We start from the raw sequence: 21,632 nt of genomic DNA, 5'->3' as shown, positions 1-21,632 counted from the left end.
AAGTTGTATTTTATTGCTTTGTCTTCACATCTTTTGTTCCAAATTCTTTGTTTGACCTCTTCAACATAGGCTAAAATGTTCCATAGAAAGAAAGAGAGCCTTTCTAAATTCTAGAGCGCCATTTCATGCTTCACACCAGGCAAACCTTTTTTTTTATCTAAAGAGCTATTCAGGTAACTCATAAAGATTGTTTAATGTGGGTGATATTCTCCCTGAAGCTAAAACCATATAGCTTATTTAATTTAAAGATAAGCTGTGGGTTGGTAATAGAACATTGTTATATCTGTTCTATAAGAAAACTTCCTCAATCGCTGTTTTGGGTTTGTCAGTGATTTTTGCTTAAAGGGGTTGTTCTTAGCGACCAGGCAGTGCTTTGAAACGGAAACTGGAATATGAAGGCTTAGGACCTAGGGTTTCTGGCTAAGGGATCTCTTTGTAATTTGGCTCTCCATACCTTAAGCCTACTAAAATCATTTAAACATTAAACACTATAGGATTGTTTTGCCTCCAATTTGGATTAATTATATCTTTGTTGGGTTTAAGTAAGTACTGCTTTATTATTACAGGTATAGGATCCCTTATCCAGAAACCCGTTATCCAGAAAGTTCCAAATTATGGAAAGGCCATCTCCCATAGACTCCATTATAAGAAAATAATTCTAATTTTTAAACATGATTTTCTTTTTCTCTGTAATAATAAAAGAGTACCTTGTACTTCCCAACTAAGATATAATTAATCCTTATTGGAGGATAAACAATCCTATTAGGTTTAAATGATGTTTAAATTATTTTTTAGTAGACTTAAGGTATGGAGGTCCAAATTATGGAAAGATCCCTTATCTGGAAAGCCCCAGACCCTGAGCATTGTGGATAACAGATCTTATACCTGGACAGAGAAAAATAAATGATATCTATAATTTTAACTATTAAATTAAAATGAGGTTTATGGGAGATGGCCCTCTTGTAAGTCAGAACTTTCTGGATAACGGGTTTCCGGATAACGTATCCCATACCTGTGAATATTTTAGTTGGAATATTTTATATGTCTTTAAATTAGTCACAGTTCCACGATTTTACAATTTGCATGTCAGTTTGCTGGTTGCAGCACAAAATGAATCACTGCTATGCTACCAACAATTTTTTAAAAATGCATATATCCACATTCTCATTTTTCTCACATGTTGTAGGTTGGTTTTAGCCTCACTGCTCCGGCATTAATGACACACTAAGAATAGAAAAGCTGTTAAATTCGGTAGTCATAGTTAAATTACTATTATAAACGATGCAGCGTCTTATTCATTTTATCATAATATCTATCACCTGCTTTGTTTTAGGATTTTATAATTTACAGGAAGAAAATAATTATTGTGACACCTCTTAATGTGCTTTCTGGGCTCTAACCTTTTCATTATGCATGAGCTGAACCACCGCTTGCTTGTGGCTATGTGATAAATGACCATGTGTGTCCCATCACTTTAAATGCAAACTAGGAATTATCATATCTTGTCTAAAACTGAAGCGGGTGGGGGGGGGCATTCCCACAGTCAATTAGGCCAAAAATAACATGCTTCAGAATAACCTTTTTAACAACGCTGGCACCTTCCGCCCCTGCAGGATTGCAGCAGAGGTGAGAAACTAGAAATCACAATAAATGTGACAATTCCTGTCACACTGTGCTGGGTATTTCCACAGATGGTTGTCCTTGAAGCTCTTTGTAATAAAATAAAAAACGAAATCTTTTTTTAGCATGTTTATTATTAATAAATAAAAAAACTGAAGCTCCTGCAAGTACCTCCATGGCTTTAGTGAGTCAATATGAACAAACTTTGCAGCCTATTTCAGATGTCTGTAGGAAACTTTGCACTTGTTGGGTTAGATTTGCAGAGTATGGAATTGTGGCTGTAACCTTGATTCTTGCTTATGTTTCTGTCCTGAACGTTTTGTTTTGATGAGCTCAGCACAGTGACTGAAACATTACAGAGCGGATATTTTTCAAGTTCTTTGTTGTTCTTATGCTGTTAAGCATACTTTTTAAACTTTAAATTCATTAATTCTTCTTTTTGACTGAAATTTTCCTTTTCAATGAGACAGAAGAGTTCACTATAAAATGGCCTTCATCGCAAATCTATTTCATATCCTTTCCCTAAGTGCAAACAAGCCTGTCATTCTTGTAAGAATAGTCAATTACTTTATATAAATGACCCACGATTGCTGCTTATACTGACATAAAGACAAATAGCTACATGTTAAGGCTTATCTATCATGTTTTTCAGAATTATGTATACCTTGGGCAAATAAAGCTTGTGAAGAAGGTTAGATCCCATATAATCTCGTGAGCCCTTTGAAAGAAAAATATTGTAATATGTAGAAACCACACTCAATCCTACATGTGTTGCAAGCATACAAAAGAGAGGGGATGGATCAATGCATATTCCCTGGTCCCCTGTTTCACTAGCTATTTAGTATCTATGCAAGGTCAAGTATTTTCAAAACAGATGTTTTTAGTTACAGCTATGATCATAAAATTGGCAAACCCCATATGGTGGTCCTAACTATTTAACTCCGGTCATATTTTGAAAGGCTGGCACCTCCCTGCATGGTAGTAGCATTTCTTGGCATAAGTGTCTCCTGACCTGGGCATTGGTTTCAGTACAGAACTTAGTCCTACCCTGCCATTAGCTTTTATAGGAGAGAGATTGCCAAGACCACAGCATTGACCAGACCCATTTTAAAAGGCATAAGACTTGTAGCTAATTTGGCCAGATCAATTGCACTTTCATTACACTTATATATTTTCACTTTGCCTTGCCACAACCCCCCTTTTGTGTATTTTCCTACATGTGTTGCCCAGCCCTCTTGTAGATGGGCCAACTGCCTTATATCGGATATGATTGCAGCTGTAAGGTTTAAGCCCCATATTCATTCCCGTTCTGCCATGTGTCCCACCTGTCCCACCTGCAGTTTCATAGATAATTACTAATTTTCATAACATGTAATATTTTTATTGAGTTTTGTCCCATTATCAGTTATCTTAGTTAGAACAACCTAGTTTATCCTCTACAAAATTCCCTAAAAAGTACTCCTAAAGCATATACAAATGTACATAATTATGTGGAGAATTGACTTTTTAGCATTTCACGCTAAATACATCCAGATATCATTGTATTGTTATGTATAATAATTGTAGCTTTTCTGATTGTAAGATGTTCCACAAAACAAGGATTTCTTTTAAATACCCAGATAACTAAGTGTGTCTTGTGTGTGTTTTGTTGTGCAGCCATTCCCCAATCACAGTGGTTTTCAAACTGTTTTGGTTTATGCCCCTGTTTGACGTCCACTATATTGGGGTCAGGGCCCCCCTGACCTAATAATAAGGTTACAGAAAATTTTGTTATTTGAACAATTGGACAACAATTGAAGAAATATGCAGGAAATAAATGTTCCCCAAAATATAACACTAATTGACCTTCAAACTAGGCCTCGATGCATTCTACCTACATCCCCCCCCCCCACAGCTACTGCTCTAAGCCCCCAGTTTGGCAACCAATGGCCAAACTGGACATTTTTTTGCACTTTGCACGCTGTGTGGGGCATTGTGCTAATATCCACAGGCCTCTTTTTCAGACCAGCGGACTGTGCCTAGAATTAAGTGTTGCCTGTGTTAGGCAGCCTTTTTTTGTTCAAAAGAGGGAGCACTTGGGCATCCCCTCTCCTGCCCTGTACCTTGGGTATCAATCAGACATGCAAGGTACACAGTTACAGGAGGACCAGCATACATCAGCGCCCTATCCTTACCACCTATGTTATGACAAGCATTAAGGAGAGGGCTGGGGTGTGCCTCCTGATGTAGTTCATACCTGGGCCCAAGCGCTCTGTAGATAACTGGTAAATTACCCCCTTTATTTGAAGTGGATCAAGCATAGAAAACAATTAGGTTGACATGCATTGAAACTAAGCACCAAAAACATTGGTAATTTCCCTAACAAATATATATTAGAAATAAAAATTAATAAGCCATAGAATCCTTATTAGATCCAGGTGCCTTGTGCTATTTCTCTCTTTGTTCTCTTTTGTTTTCTTTTGTTTTACGATCAGCTATAATAAACACACACTTACCAGGGTAATCATGCCGGCAACTTTATTGTTATTTGTCTACAATACAAAATGCTTTATTGTCATGTTCTACGGTGGAATGCTTCAGCTCTTTCCCTAGAGGGCTCTGAGCAACATAAACACAGGCATGCTGTAATATAATTGGATCTGCTTCACTACAACCCCCTGTTATTTACACAATATATTTAATAACCCAGAGAGAAGCGTTATGCCAGATTTTATGCAAAATAGCACTCACTTGAAACTGTTTCACATCAAAGCAAAATGATTTTGTCTGTTATATACCATTATGGTTGATAAATGAAACTGTTGCAAATACAGCACAGATTTGACACAAAAGTTCTGATCTAAGAGTCAGTGTATTTCTCTCAATGAAATGTGATTATCTATGGATTATACCCACAACCATTTGAGAAAACAGGGTAGTAATATACAAAAAAAGCACTTCAGAGTACATGGTCCATGGAGAGTAAGTAGCTAGAAAGCCCACACTTCTCATTCAGTCCTGCAAGGCAATCTCCACCCCCCTGGCCCAGATATGAAGCATCATATTATCTGTGCTTCAGCAAATCAGTCCAAAAGCCTCCATGTGCAAGTAAACTAAAGCTGGGTGTGAGCAATGTTATTTTATCGGATCTTCATCCCAACTAGACATAGATGTAAATTGGTCTAGATTGTAGCAGGCTTAATGTTCCAATGTGTTTGGCATCAAAAAAAGTTTCCTTTCTCCATATTATAAAGTATATGTCATGGTGGGTGTTTCTGAGCATTTTACATCATATTGTAATTATTAACAGATTACACATACTAACAATGATATCTTACTGAAGTAGTGTTATGGTAGTAGTAGGGCAAGGGCCCTGTTTAATGTTCAGCATACAGTGAAATAAAATACTTACAGGTTGTAAATTATTTAATTGCAGTTGTATCAACACAACTTTCCTTCATGCGTGCATTCTAAAAGAGGAAAAAAAGATTTTGTATACATGCAGGAATATTCACAGTAATTAAAAAGGCATAATTGTTGTCATTTGCCATCCCTTGATTGTCATACTTGTCATTGTCATTACTTATAAAGATGCTGCCATGGTGCCCGCACAGATAAGATACATTTGAGGGTATATATATTAACATATCCAGTGATAATATTAATGTTAATAAACATCACCAGTGATGCTGCCCATAGGAACCAATCAGCTATTAGATTTGAATGGTCATGTGCAAGTTAGAAAACAAAAGCAAAGATCTGATTGGTTGTTATGGGCAACATTGCCTGTGATGTTTATCTCCAATGTTAATAACTACACCCCTTGTAGTGCAATATAAGAGAGATTGCACATACACTTCCTGGTATTTTTGATTTGTGGGACCCTACTATGTGCAGGGCATTTTAACCTGCCTGGATCACCTAAAGACAGCTATGACTAACTGGTATCAACTGTCAACCTAACTTTTGAAAGCAGAGGCACAGTTAATGACCTAAAAAATGGAAAATGAAACATATACCTTAACTGGATACTTTGTTAATGTGCATACTGCACATTAATAGAAATGTGTATAGTGTCTGTTTTGCTTGAAGACTGTACAGGAAGCTAAAGATGTTGACAAAATTGCAACTGTGAATGAGTAGTAAGGTCTCAGGGTGAATTTGACCAGATGGTCTCAGTCTGCTGCTGGCACATTGTGTAAACAGGTGGGACCTGAGTGACTGCAGATTTCATGCGAGAAGAGCAATTTTTATTTTTGTTTGTTGAGAGTAGTAGAAGAACTTGTGCCCATCATGCTGAGTACCTTGGGAAAAGCCATGGCAAGGGGAGACCTGCCATTTATACTACCCATGACCAAAGCAAAGCCACAGAGCAATACAGATGAGCTTGAAGTAGAGGTGAGGGGCACCAATGGAGCTTTCTATCAGGGATTTGTCAGAGACATACACAAGGATGCCATCACTGTTGCTGTTGGAAACACCTGGCAGGCTGAGAAGCGAATACTATTCCAAGATGTAAGATTTCCACCTCCTCCTTCTTACAATAGGAATATCAGTGTAGGTAATGAAGTAGAGGTATATACCAGAGTAAATGAAAAAGAGCCACGGTGCTGGTGGCTTGCTAAGGTTTTAAAAAGAATGAAGGAAAATATTGTTGTAGCATTTACAGCTTATGGCAATCGTTATACCAAGAATGTCACAATCAAACAACTGCGTCTGGTCAATCCAAACAAACCGTTAGGAAAAAATGATTTCTGTAAAGTCACATTGGACGTGCCCACAGATTTACAGCATGTGTTTGCAGAGGAATTCCTGCTCGAAGACTTTAAAAAGGCAATCGGGGCATTTTCTGTAAGGTACGACTGGGTGAGCAGCCAGATCATCATTTTGTCTTCCAATGAATTTACTGGGAAATGGGTAAACATGCTAAAAGACAACCTTTTCCACAGTCTTAAGCTCAAGCAGTTTCTTAAGGTAGGCAAGAAAAAGGCCAGGGAAAAACTAGAGAAATTCTCGGCTAAATATCATGACCAGGTCATGGTAAAACAACGACTAATAGGTCTTGCAATTGGGAAGAAGGGCTCCAACATTCAGAAAGCAAAAAAGATACCAGGAATAATAGCAATTGACTTTGATCAAGAGAACCGCACTTTTCATATTTATGGAAACAGCAGAGAGTCAGTGAGTAAAGCCAAAGCCTACATGGAATTCAAAGAGAAAGAGCTTCAAGTGTCGCAAATCTTGGTAGGAAAAGCCTTTTCAAAAAACAGAAACTTCATTCGGCAAATTGCAAAAAAATCTGGTGTTGTGTATATCCGTACTGAAGATGAAGAATATCTGTCCACAGAAGGGCATCTAGTAAACTTTATAATTGTAGGACGGAGGGACAATGTTGTTGCTGCATATGTCCTTCTGGAGTGTCACCTTAACAATATAAGCCTACTGAAACCACTGCGTGTGGGGAGTCTGCAGATTGATCAGCCCCTTCAACAAAGCAGTGTCTGCCCAACACACGTAGCAAATCATCCTGATACAGAGAGTGGGGAGCTGCTTTCAGACCATGAAGCTGAACTCCTTGATTGGTCTGCTGCTCCGTTTGAAGAATAAGATATTCAAAAAGATTGGATAGGAAACAGCATGAACTGATAAGCAATTATATCAACGACAATATGTTTTTAAAAGCGAAAATAAAACCATATTCACTTAACTGTGTTATTATAGTTGTGTTTAGCTATCCATTAAAACTAGGGTTGCACAGAATCCTGGATTCAGTTGGGGACTAGGCCAAATCTAAATCCAAACATTTTTAGCAGGAACCCAACTCAATCAACACGATTAAGGAAATTGCATCGATCATACACATATCACACAGTGGGGTTTTTTCCCCTTTTACCATAATTTGAATCAGTTCAGGGTTCATATACGTTTTTGGATTTGAATTTTTGGATTTAGTCTGGTTTGCTGCTGCACACGGGTCTGTACAAAAACGGACGAGTCTGCGTGGAATGAGTGTAATGAAAGAGCAACAAATTAGTATGCCGTGGCAGACTATAAGGAAAGACCATGCAGTTTCTGCGGGGGACAGGGGGCCCAGACCATGGGGTCTGCTTCCTCTATAGTTGTTAAAAAAAAACCCTTCCCCAGTCCCCTTCTTACCTACCCCAGAGCAAGCAGGGCATGGGGGACACAAGCGGGCAGGCAGGGGGCGGGCCAGGTAGAGGCTGCTTTTTGCACCAGGCTGTTCCGAAGATTATTTTTGTGGGGGACCTAACACGTTGTTGTTACTCCACTGTCATTGTGTCAACATGAGCCAAAATAAAATGCACAAATATTTTGCTTTATTCATACCTTTAGGAAATAATTAGGCTCTGCCCTTAATTGTCTGATGTTTAGATAGAGCAGCCTTCTGAGTACTAGTAATTGTTGAACTACAATTTTCAAGCATTCCCTGCTTGATCCTGCTCACTATGGCATATTGGATTTTTAAATTTCTCAACAACTGATGCGCTGTTGTAGGTCAGTGTGCCCTGCTACCCCAGTGCTTTGCATTAGTCTGGCATAAAATTAATAACACCCCTTTATAAATGCTTTGATTAGCTCTCTGTTGGAGAAACAATTTCATTGTATCCACTGCTATGGAGCAACTCTAGAATAATACAAACATTTTTTTTCTATTAAAACTATTTTATGGTGAAAGTGTGCAGCTTAATGAAAGACTAGGCTATTTTTAGGTATGACTGCCTCTTACATTCCTAACAGCTTTATTATAGCACCCCACACCCCTTGCAGCTGTTCCACTAATTGAAAGTCCCGTTTCCCTAGCAACAAACCTCTGGGATGAGTGATCTGAACATGTAAATGAGTCCAATTGCGCCACATTATTTTATCAACACATCAACTTTATTTTATGGAAAGTGTATATACTTTATATTTTTTTTTTTAAGCAAATGGGTTTAATTGTGTTCTTGGCTGTTATCATTTTTACATTTTTATTTTTCATATATCTGTGACAAGGCATAATGGCTGCTGCTCATTACTCATTGTATGAAGAAAATCTACAGAAAACCATGGTGAAAATATACAGATTTTAAAAAAGCATAAAGTTAATTGTGTGACTTCTCACCTTGGAAACTAGTTACAGAATTATTGGTTGGTCCTCTGTTCTGAGGCAGTTGGGATAAAGTTTAACATTCTGAGTCTGAGCAGACAGATTAGTCCGTTGTAATTACAAACTTTTGCTTTTTTGTCAAGCAAATTTGGGTATATTTAACAATGATATTCATGGAACGATCGATTCCAATCAATCACAATGATTTGGCATTCGCTCTGGTTTTGGTAAGTATTAATTCAATAAATGCAACATATTTTTTTTAAAAGATAAAACATCACTCATAAGGGGCCATTTCATTATGGAAAGTCAGTGTGCTGCCTGCATTTATCATCATTGTGTTCTTGGGGGGGGTAGAAGGGGGAAGGCACCTAACCTATGGCAGGCATTAAGGACAGGGCTCTTATGCCCCACCCAATGCTGTGCTCTCCACATTACACTGGATTTTTTATCTGGCACGAGGTGCAGAGTGCATCCACTTTCCCTATATATAAATGCTCCATGTGTGAACACTAAGGGGCTGATTTACTAAGACACGATTTCGAATCCGAATTGGAAAAATTCCGATTGGAAACGAACATTTTGCGACTTTTTCGTATTTTTGCGATTTTTTTCGGCGTCTTTGCGATTTTTGCGTAAAAACGCGTGTTTTTCGGCGTCTTTACGAAAGTTGCGCAAAGTCGCGATTTTTTCGTAGCGTTAACACTTGCGCGCAAAGTCGCGCCTTTTTCGTAGCGTTAAAACTTAAAAGGCGCGACGTTTCGCGCAAGTTTTAACGCTACGAAAAAATCGTGACTTTGCGCAACTTTCGTAAAGACGCCAAAAAACTTGCGTTTTTACGCAAAAATCGTAAAGACGCCGAAAAACTCGCGTTTTTACGCAAAAATTGTAAAGACGCCGAAAAAAAAATCGCAAAATTACCGATCATTACGAAAAAACCGCAATCGGACGCATTCGGCCCGTTCGTGGGTTAGTAAATGTGCCCCTAAGTAACATTCTCTTGCGCCCCTTAGTAATCTTGCATTTCTGCACAGGGGCATGGTAAATGCCCCCCTATAGACACACAATGGTAAATATAGATTTAGATCGAATTCGCTCGTAGGCCGCTGATCAATCTAGATAATTGTGACTAATGGTTTAATGGAAACAGTTTTGTGCTTTGCGAATGTTTATAACCCTATGCTGTAGGTTAATGATTATCACTTGCTTCCCAAGCTTGGTGATTAAACAAAATCCTCTATTTTTGTTGGGCTGTTGCTCAGAGCAACTTTTGTGCTGATTCTCGTCCTTGCTTCCAATTCTATTCAAACCATCCTAAACTAATCTACTGTAAATGATCTTTCCAATTATTTGTGTAATATATGTGTCCCTTCTTTTTCTTAATTTTAAAGCACTTACCTCTTACATAGTAAGTTGGGTTGAAAAAAGACATACGTCCATCAAGTTCAACCATAATGCCTATATATAACCTGCCTAACTACTAGTTGATCCAGAGGAAGGCAAAAAACCTTCTGAAGCCTCTCTAATTTGCCGCAGAGGGGAAAAAATTCCTTCCTGACTCCAAGATGGCAATCGGACCAGTCCCTGGATCAACTTGTACTAAGAGCTATCTCCCATAACCCTGTATTCCCTCACTTGCTAAGAATCCATCCAGCCCCTTCTTAAAGTTATATAATGTATCAGCCAGCACGACTGATTCGGGGAGGGAATTCCAGAACGTCACAGCTCTCACAGTAAAAAATCCTTTCCGAATATTTAAATGGAACCTCCCTTCTTCTAAATGGAGTGGGTGCCCTCGTGTCCGTTTGAAGGACCTACTGGTAAATAAAACATTAGAAAGGTTATTATATGATCCCCTTATATATTTATACATAGTTATCATGTCACCTCTTAAGCGCCTCTTCTCCAGTGTAAACAGACCCAACCTGGCCAGTCTTTCTTCATAACTGAGACTTTCCATACCCTTTACCAGCTTAGCTGCCCTTCTCTGGACCCTCTCTAACTCAATAATGTCCCGTTTGAGCACTGGAGACCAAAACTGAACAGCATATTCTAGATGGGGCCTTACCAGCGCTCTGTAAAGGGGAAGAATAACCCCCTCCTCCCATGAATCTATACCCCTTTTAATACAGCTCAAAACCTTGTTTGCCCTTGCAGCTGCTGCCTGGCATTGCTTGCTACAGCCAAGTTTATTATCTACAAGGACTCCAAGGTCCTTCTCCATTATGGATTTGCCTAGTGCAGTCCCATTAAGGGTATACGGGGCTTGCATATTTTTACATCCCAGGTGCATGACCTTACATTTATCCACATTAAATCTCATCTGCCACTTAGCTGCCCAGATTGCCAGTTGGTCAAGATCCTGCTGCTGGGATGTCACATCCTGGATAGAATTGACTGGTCTGCAGAGTTTTGTGTCATCTGCAAACACTGATACATTACTCATAATACCCTCCCCTAAGTCATTTATGAACAAATTAAACAAAAGTGGACCCAGTACAGAACCCTGAGGGACCCCACTGAGATCCTTACTCCAAGTAGAGAATAAGCATTTGCTTATTCAAGTTACAGAGTCTCACTAGCAAGGGTCAGAAAGTAGTCAGCTGGAGCAATGTCGACTAGAGAATCTGACAAATTGGACCTGGTCTGTAGAAAGTGTAGAAAGTGTTAAACAGCTTTCATGTAGAAAATAGTAAAGAAAAATAAGAGATGGCTGCTAGAACAGATCTTTTCTTGGCTAAGGCCCACTGGGAGATACTTTGGTTTTAAATAACTCTTGCCGCACCAGCAGGCAATTGCAAAAAACATTTAAACATTCAACAGGTTTGTGCAATAATATGCCATACTTTTTAATATTACTGGCTGTAAAGCTTCAAACAGTATATGTTGCACCCCTAATTTGTTTGGCCACTAATCCAATTTTGTGGGATAACCTTTAAATTAGCTTCTATTATAATGTAGACAGTGACTTTCTAAAACAGTTTTCAGTCTTCATTTTTTATTTTGCTTTTTTTTTTTAACTATATAGCTTTTTGTTTAGCAGTGTAACCAATTTGGAATTTCAGCAACGATCTGCTATGGTTCAGGTAGTGGTTCAATGAGAGACTGCAGGTTGCAGCAATACTTTTTGGCTGCCGGATCAGTGACCCCAGTTTAAAAACTTGAAAAATTGCTTAGAATAGGCAATTCTCTAACATAGTAAAAGTTAATATAACGTTGTACCACCCCTTTAAACCGTATCTATTTTTCCATTTATCTGGTCATTTTCAGGTCTGCTGTTCACCCACCTAAATAGACACAACTATGGCTAATGTCATGGTGCAAGTGTATTTTGTTTTATATAAGATCCATCTTCATTTGGCTGGGAATGGGCTAGTGTACTAGGGAGGTTTACCCCTGATAGTAACAGAATAATGCAAAGCATACGTATGATGAGGAACCAACACAATGAATACAGCAGCATTATGCTATCCTTGTATGAACTACATTTTAATAACTGGTGTAGGGACTGGTCCCTACACTGGTCTCTCAGAAGGAATCAAACTAGCAATATATGTTCATTATAAGGCAGAAGAAAGCAACATTATTTACTTTCAGCTCTGCTTAGTATAATTTCTTTTCAGTGTTCTATGCCTGTATTTGTTTTTGACTCTTTTGTTTATTAGATTTCTGTCTTGCCTTTGTCATAATACATACTCGTCTCTTTTGTGTTTTGTCATCTCCTGCCAGAAAGACATAACAAGATATCTAATTAGGATCAGCAGATCTTATCAGGAATACCACTGCAGGTGTTATTAATATTATGTTTTCCTAACGCTTAAGGGCAACTTGACATTTTATTAAACGTAAACTGTATGTGTTGTTGTTAGGGCATGGGAATGATGTGCCACTCTCCATAGCCAGTAGTACCCCCAGCAGGCACTGTTATCTTGCTCCCCAGAATGACATACAGCACACACACTTCATCCAATAAGAGTGGGAGGAAACTTGAATGCAAATTCTGGGGTAATGGTGATTGTAGCCTTTGGGCCTTTTGGGCCACTGAGAACCAGCGCAACAGCCCTGAACCTTAAAACTAATTAATAAATCCACGGTTTACCTGGTCTTACTTGTATCTAGAGCAGTGGTAGTTTTGGGACTTTTTCCCTTTGGTCAGGGACCCACCTGAAACTATGTGAAAGCACTATTGTTTCAGCTATTCAGCCATAGTTCCAAACAGGTGACAGGCAGTTGCCATTAAATTAAATGACATGAGGTATGGCCAGGTTCAGATGCTTCTCCGCTAGGGAAAAATAAGCCATGAGCTATATAGATTGCCATCAACTTCCTTTTAAAATCATAATTTCGCCAGAACATTTTCCATGCCTTTGAATCGGTTAGGTGAGGAAGGAGCATTTTGTCTGTTGTTCTACCACTCTATATATACCTTGGGAAGCCCTATGGCATACCACATGTGCTGCAGCCCCTAATGTCTTCTGTTGTTGTTCCAGGTTTATTCAATTCAGGATTCTGCACAATGCATGCAATTTTTGCAAGATTCAGATTCAGCCTAAGGTTTGCAATTGGCTTGGCGGAACACTTAAAGGAGAAGGAAAGGCTAAGTCACTTGGGGGTGCCAAAATGTTAGGCACCCCCAAGTGACTTAAATCGCTTACCTTGTACCTTGGGCTGGTGCCCCTGTTAGGAGAAAACAGCACCAGCCCAGGGTACTTGTAGTGAGCACTTCCTTCTGCCGGCGAAATCCGTGGGCCGGCGCATGCGCAGTAGAGTAAAAAGCCGACTTTCTTGTTTAAGTTCGGCTGTTCACTCTACTGCGCATGCACGCGCAAGCGAATAGGAAGTAGGAAGCGCTCGCTGCTACCCTGGGCTGGTGCTGTTCTCTTCGTACAGGGGCACCAGCCCGGGGTAAGGGTAAAGGTAAGCAATCTAAGTCACTTGGGGGTGCCTAACATTTTGGCACCCCCAAGTGACTTAGCCTTTCCTTCTCCTTTAAGGTGGCCATACACGGGCCGATTATAACTGCCAAGCGAGCAGATCTGAAGGTGTATGGTCACCTTTAGGGGCAGATTTATCAAAATGTGAGATTAGAGCTCACCACAGAAGAAAACATACCCACTTTCTGTTAATTCCTGTGGGATTTTTAAAAGCATATTTATCAAAGGGTGAAAGAGTTCTATAGGATTCAACTCAATAGTCAACCAGATCTTTTTTTGAGAACTACATATTTGGCAGATTCCAAACATGATGAATATGGTGTATTCCTAATAACATCGTGATTTCTCTATCCCTCCAGTGTACTCCTGTATTGTTCTGAAGTACTCACTGCTGCATTTTCAAGCAATAACAAAATTGCACCTGAAGGTACACATTTAGTGGAAAGGTGTTTCCAGGCATTTTGTTGGCCACAAGTACAATTTTATCTGACTGACAAAACACCCCATATGCTATTACCAATAGAGTTTATTGATTTCATTGTTCTGTTGCAGGTTAGCAGTGTACAGTAGTGGATGTATACTGCTAACTGTAGAAGATGGTGTAATACTGTAGCAGGCCCAAAGAAGTAGACATACAGTTGCTATAGCAACCCGTCTGTCAGGATAGTTTTATTTAGGACCAACAGTAATTCCTATTCCCAAATGTATGTTGTCAGATTCACTTTAAGTCAAAGTGCTGAGGAAACATTTCCTATATTATTTGCTTGTAGTTTTCCCATATTGTATAATTGCATTTAAATGAAACAGTTCTTCATGTGACAAAATGATTGCAGCAAAAGCTTTATTGGACCTACAGTTGTGGAATTCAATTTGTAGATTATTTTCACTTGTTCATATGGATAGATTCTCTGTTTTTAGGGCCTATTATTAGCCTATTAAAATTGCTTTTAATGCGGCTTCAGCTCAATAGCAATCACTGTGGCTTAAACATAAATACTTCCCTGTGAGCTGCAATAAACATGGACCCATTTATCACATGCTCATGAGATAGTATAAGCACACGATTTATTGTAAAGCAGTCACCTCAATACAATTTAAGAGCTAATTACACCCAGTGAAATATTGTACATTTTTTTTCATTAGGTGTTTATTTTATTGAAACATGGGAATGCACTTCCAAGGAGGCAATAATTTTAATTTGCAGAAAGGTTTTAGATTAGTACCTAGAGTTTTTAATAAAGTCCTGGTTCTGTTACCTATGCCCCAGGGGAGAAAGAATTCCCAGTTGGCACAGGAATAGTGACTATTTCCTGCCCTAAAGCTATATAATGGGTTGGAGCACACTGTTATTCCCCATAAATGACATAAAAGGCAGTGAATACTAGATTCTGTCTGTCTGTATACTCATAGGAGTTGTGAGTTAGATAAGACAGCTGGCAAGGGCAGTATCTGCTCCACCGAGGAGAAGTAGGGTGTAGGTAGCTCTCCAGAGCAACACCTTGCCTAAGTGTATGGACATTTGGCTAAAACGGCACTCAGGCTAAATTCACTTATTTCTCTCTTATTGGTAGTGGTGCTTGAGCCTCTGTACTTCACTCATTCTCACCATTGTTATACTTAAGGGAGTATCCATGCTACTGTTATTAAATCCCGTTGATGGTAAGGAATTACTGGTATTAATAGAGTTAATACCAGTCTCATGGTAATAATAGAGTTATAATTCAGCTTCCTTTACCAATCCTTCAACAACTTCACAAGGGTCCAGCTAAGAGAGGGGGTCACAGAGTAGCCATACAGGTCAGTAACTGTGACATTTGAAGGGATTTAATTCAACCTCCCTTCTCAAACTGGCTGGTAAAAATATTAATTATTGACAATATTTTTAATTTAGAAGAAACATAACAGAGATAGTAAAGCTATTATTTTTTCTGGAAAAGGTGGCAACCCTACTGCTAATGCTTTCTTTAATTTTATAGGGACCATTCAAAAAACACATGGGAATCTTGCAGGTTTCAGACCCCCAAAACAATGAGTTGTCTGAGAAATCGAATGCCATACAAGGCAATATACAATTTTTGTTAAAGCACATTTAAACAATATCGATATTAATCGATTTTACTGAATCCAATTTACTGAAAATGCTTTCAGAAGACACAATTCATATGTTAAAGAAATAGCTTCAGTGCAAATTTATGTCTCCTTCTTTTGTGTGCTTGTCGAAGCTCATCTGATAAAAGAAAAATGTACAAATTCAGTTGCATGTTGCTACTAAAATAGTACTGATCAGAGAAATTACATATCGGTATCAGATTATCTCACTGTTAAATACAGGTACAAGTCATCTTTGCTTCTAAATGATACATTATAAATTCAAATTGCAATCCAGTAAATAATGCACAAATCTAGTCTATAAGAATGGTGTGTCTCCAAAATATATACCAGAGCCAAATCAAAGACAAATGCCACAGTAAAGCACACACTCTGGTGTCATTATTTAGGAGACTCCAGGGGTTCCTCAGGGAAAAGAGCCAGAGCTATTTATGAGGCCCCGTGATGGAAGCTATAAAATAGAAGCCATGAGCAAAATAGCTTTCGGCTCTGTAGAAAATTCTTAGGTTGTTGTGCTGGCAATCTATATAAGCATGGCTTAAATAGTATAGACTTTTGGATTGATGATTGCTTAGCAGCACAGGAGGCAGGGTTATACTTCATTATCTATTTTACATTCCCTGGGCTGGAATCCTGCTGCTCGATGGTCTCGATGGTTTTTCTATTAGTAATTGTGCTTCTAGAAGGAAATGTTAAGGTTTTATTTAATGCATGGGAAGCTTGTCAGCAGAGCTTTTTCTACTTGCAAAATATTTAACAAGCCTCTCAAGCCATTTTTCTAAAGCTATGTTACACTGCATCTATTTTTTATTTTAACCAACTCCAACTGGGGAGAAGGGAAAAATCAATTTTAGTTTTTTTCTTTTTTTGTGGTATTTTGCCATGTTAAAGCCAAAGGTCTTTTTAACTTGGCTGGAAAAATTGCCTACATGTAAACAATAATTTAAACATTTGCAGCCATTTGCATTTGAAGATTTGAGTGTTTATCATGCATCATAAAAAGAGGCTGAGACTGAGATTCAAAATAGGCCCCCACAGAGGGCCCAATCAGCCCCCCACAGACCAAAATAATAGTCTGTGGCATTTTAGAGCAGACCTACTGGCATTTGCCAGAATATTCATATTGCTAGTCTGGGCCTGACTATCAGACATTAGAGGTCTGATACTAAATTTCATGCTTGTCTGAGATAACTTGTGCTGTTTAGAGACAGATATGGCATTTTGTGGCTTCTATTTTTGCCTTGAATCTACTCCATATTAGTGCTAAGCCCATATTAGGTAATTTAGTAGCCTCCCTATCAGTTGGATCAGCCATTTAACCCATGATCATAAAAATGTGCTTTGACAACTAAACATTGGAAGATTTCCACTGTAATGAAATACTTTGCCAAGCCATTTAATTTCATATGTACACAATTTTTCATTTCTGAACTCTTGCAGACAATATCAAATACAGAAAGAATTTAGTTTTTCCTAAAGAAATGGAAATCTTTATACCCTGTATAATACATCCAATAATATTGGATATCCAATAATCCACTGTACAGGTAAAAGTATCTGGAAAACCCATTAAATAGTGAAATTTGCTCGACAAATCACCCCTAATTGCTGGCATGATACAGGGAAAGGATCTATTATCTGGAATACTTGGAAAATACATGGGGTATTCTGGGTAATTTTGATCTGAAAAAAATAATTTATATTCTAAATAAACCCAATAGGATTGTTTTCCCACCAATATGGATTCCTGCATCTAGGTTACCATCAAGTACAAGCTACTGTTTCATTATTACAGTGAAAAAGAAAAACATTTTTTAAAATTAAAATGAATTGCTTATACTGGAGTCTTTGGGGGGGTGGGGGCATCCGGTAATTTTGCCCTTTAGGTCGTTTAGCTTAGTCATACCAAGTGGCCCCAAACTGTGACTGGGGTCGTCTGGTCCCAGCCTGAAGGCTAAATAGGGTGCATTATAGGACCAGTGCTCATGGCTTTCCAAGGTACTTCACAAAGCCTAATTTGAATGTAATTTAGGATGTAAACATCACACACTCCTTGCCTTTTGTACTACAACTTAAGTAATACACCAGTACACAAGTTATCTTTGGTTTGTGATTCACTTGTAAGAGAATTATAGTCCAGTTCCAACTGCACAGTTAAACATAGCCATGCCAGCAGTTCTTACCAGCTATTCCTTCACTGTTAATGTTTTCCTTGGTATATACATTGCAGCGTTACCATTATTATTTTTTTTTTTTTTTGCTCCACTTTAGTTACAGTTAATTCTCTTATCTTACTACTACACCCCAAATACCCCTGTTATTTTCTTTTTTTTTCTTTTTTTAATATAGTAAATATTATTATATCTCTCTGCCATGGTTATGCATGCTGCCTATGAAGGCTAAATATGATTGGACTGTGTAATGTAACTAAATTGTGGTGCAATTTAATAACACTTTTTCATTTTGTAGGTTCTAAAAGGGTAACAAACAGAGCCACATTATGGTATGTTCCACTGTCTCTGACAAACGTGGACAAAGTCACTGAAGTTCCTCCAATCCAGGTGAGTGTACATCTATGTTGTTTTAAAAGGATAATGCATAAACGTATTAGTTTTCTATATCCATACTGGCTTTGGCAACCACCCCCTTAAGGGCCATGGCACTCATGGGGCTTTAACAGGCGTGGGGAGAAAAAAGCTATGTCAATTTTATGGTAGTTCCCTAGTAGCAGTGCATCTGGTAACAGTTGGCAGCTTACAGTATATATCAGCCCACGTATGCCAAATTCTATAGTAGTTCTGTCATAACCATATTACATTTTAACTATTTATCTAGTTAGGGTCCAATAGAGTGTAATGATGCACTGGTTGTGCAAATTCCACCCCTCCCTATCCATTATTATCTCAAGATGGGTAGAGGGGTAGGTGGGATCAGCATAACAGAACTATGGAAGAGATATAGGGAGACAAGATGCCAACTCGATCTGAGGGGGCTTTAGTGTGTTCTGCGCCTTCCCAATATTAGTTCACACTGAACTGAAACCCTAGCTGCCTTATTACAGCCAAAAATGAAGGCACCATAAAAAATGGCTTTGCCATATTTTGGAGCTTTCTTGATAATGGGTTTCTGGCTATAAAATTACATATCTAATATAAATCCGTTATAAACTGTTATTGAAGGTTTTTTTTGGTAACTCTAGGCCTTCAGATAAATAGTTAAAAAATAATATGTTCATGATAGAACTTACAACTTGCCATGCGTGGGCAAATATATAAGCTACCGACATAGCTCCTACACTAACTGACTGCATTTACAAAAGCACCTCCACTGCTAAAGAAGAGATGAGAAGTAGTACAGAATAATATTTCTTTGTTGTAGTTCTCAGACAAGGGAAAACCAACCAACCAACTTGTTTTATTTATATATATTTATATATTTTGTGTCATTGGCATGGGTTGTTATGGAAAATATTCCAACACATTTTTATGCAAGAAAAATGTTCAACTCTTCCAAGCTCCTACCATTGTATGCAGTATATTATTCTGGGAGGCCAGCCAGACAGGATTCAAAAAATATTGCATAGTTTTGAAGATACTGCTATTTGTTTATTGCCCTCTTCCCTCTCTGTCATCTTCCTCTCCTTGAGAGAGTTATATACTGTTTATGGGTCTGCTTGTTCTGTATTACATTTGGCTCAAAGTTTGGCATACCACACTCACAGGTCTAAGCATCTTAGCCTCTAGGCATTTCAAGTAGAATAGTCTCGTGCACACTAGTTCCTTTCTGTGTGTTCCAGTTGGCAGTCCTTTGTCTAGGTACTTTACTAACCCCAAAATGAAGAGATTGGCTGTCATTTTAAGGGGACATATACCCACTGATATAACTTAATGTCAGAGTGCTCTTCTGAGAACTTCTATTTGCTATTATCACAAATAAGTTACAGGAATGCTCTCTTGTGTTCTCTGCACATGGGACAAAATGGCAAAATTTACTCATGTGTGGAGTTGCTTTCGGAAATGTTTCCCTTTCTGTCTGTCCCCCTACCCAGACAAGACTGCAGAGGGCACTTTGTTGTAACCCAATCATGATGTTAGCAGTGCTTCTGTATCTTATTTCCGAAGTATCTCCTAAATCATAAAGTACACAGATTGCATATCCCCTATCCGTTTACATGCAGTTGGAGGTTTTGCGGCCTTATTGTGCTTTAAGCTGGCCATACACGTGGCGATCCGACGATGTTTCGTACGACCATCGGTCGCACGAAACATCGTCAGATCCGCCACACACCATTCAGGGCTGAATCGGCAGGTAAGGAGGTAGAAACAATAGGATTTCTACCTCCTTCTGCCGATTCAGCTCTGAAGGGAGAATTTTGGTCAGGCGCCTTCTATGGCGCCCGATCAAAATTTTCTAACCTGGCCGATCGACGAGCCGACCGATTTCAGCAGCTTCCTGCGACATCGGTCGGCTCGCTGACATACCATACACGCACCGATTATCGTACGAAACGAGGTTTCGTACGATAATATCGGTGCGTGTATGGCCACCTTTATTCCCACTTGAAAAGAGAGAAATGATCAATGCGGAAAAGAATTGCAGAGTTTTTTCTGCCTTCACATTCACCCATGTGGATACAGAGCTGTACAATTCAATATTTTTAATTTAATCTTTTGTGGTCCAAAATAAAGAACAGAAACACACTGCACAGTATCTAGAAATGCCCATAGGCACAGCCTTAAAAGGGCAATATATACCGATATATAACTTTTACCTAAGATAGGACCTAGGATAGAAAAACTTTTATGCCTATTCTTTTAACTGAAAAAAAAACTTTTAATATTTTATGACTCTCCCCTTCCTTCCAAGCCTTCAAACGCTCCCTAAAGACCCATTTGTTCAGGGAAGCATATGCAATGTATCTAAACTGATCAGACATTTATATATGTATCATTTTGTTTCAATGTACCCCTCTAGATTGTATCTTGGGAGCAGGGCCTTCTGATCCTATTGTTACTCTGTATACCCATGTTTGTTTAACTTTTTAAGATCCCTGTTTGTTTACATTTATTGTGAAATGCTGTGTAATTGTAAATAAATGATGATAATGAATAGAGTGAATGAGCTCTGTATGTAGAATCCCCTAGATTCCCCTTGATCTCTCACTCTGCACTTACCATCACTTCACTTACCAGCAGTAACTCTGCTAATGCCTCACTTCCTCTCCTTCTTAGAATGTAAGCTCTCACAATCAGGGTCCTGCCCTTACTGTCCCCTAACAATATCCAGCTGTAACTGTGAATCATTTTTGAAAAATGTTTGCCAATATTTGTTTATGATTTAGTCTTTGTATTCATTCACTCTATAAAGTGCTGAGGGAAACATTGGCGCTATATTATTATTAATAATAATAATATTAATTTCCCACCTGCAGCCTATATCTAAGATTTACAGATACGTAATAATAAATTAATATAAATTGATTTTAAGTAGTGAGGCTAATGTCAGATTAAGCATTTTTTACTTGGAGCTGTTCAGCATTTCAACAGTTTTACTACATGAATGCAAAAGGGGGATTGATCCCCCAGTTTTATTAGTAATTTAGTATTTGTGCAAGTACATACAGTTTGAAAAACAGAGGTTTATAGATACAAGGTTTTGATCAAGCCACTATGTCACATTAAGGTGATTCCACCTTACTTGTATGTTTGTAGTACAACTGGCCATTAGTTGTTCTTCCATTTTACTTTACTTTTTAATTAGCTTTGGAACCAAGAACACCAGGCATAGGGAAAAAGTTTTAACATATTGGCGCCCCCCAGTGTATTACCCTTTCATTGTTCTTTAAACAGGATCATAGAGACCCACCCTAAACAGCACAGGAA

The 21,632-nt window shown here is 38.5% G+C and overlaps 2 protein-coding genes across 5 annotated transcripts in view; both read left to right on the top strand.

Annotated features, from left to right (window-relative positions):
- acot7 (acyl-CoA thioesterase 7) overlaps window positions 1-21,632 on the top strand; it is a 117,657-nt gene that overhangs the window by 34,684 nt on the left and 61,341 nt on the right. For all 4 annotated transcript variants that reach the window (XM_004916190.4, XM_018095453.2, XM_031905178.1 and 1 more), the window contains 1 exon segment: window positions 18,220-18,311. In XM_004916190.4, coding sequence (XP_004916247.1) covers window positions 18,220-18,311 — 92 coding nt within the window.
- Window positions 5,412-7,306, top strand: LOC100124775 (uncharacterized). Its single transcript, NM_001102754.1, is given in 1 exon segment — window positions 5,412-7,306. A coding segment is annotated over 1 exon segment (1,314 nt). The 5' UTR covers window positions 5,412-5,892; the 3' UTR covers window positions 7,207-7,306.

This window comes from Xenopus tropicalis, chromosome 7 (genome assembly GCF_000004195.4).
Source record: "Xenopus tropicalis strain Nigerian chromosome 7, UCB_Xtro_10.0, whole genome shotgun sequence".
NCBI lineage: Eukaryota > Metazoa > Chordata > Amphibia > Anura > Pipidae > Xenopus > Xenopus tropicalis.
The sequence above is the reverse complement of the archived record's forward strand: the minus strand, read 5'-3'. Positions and strand labels throughout refer to the sequence as shown.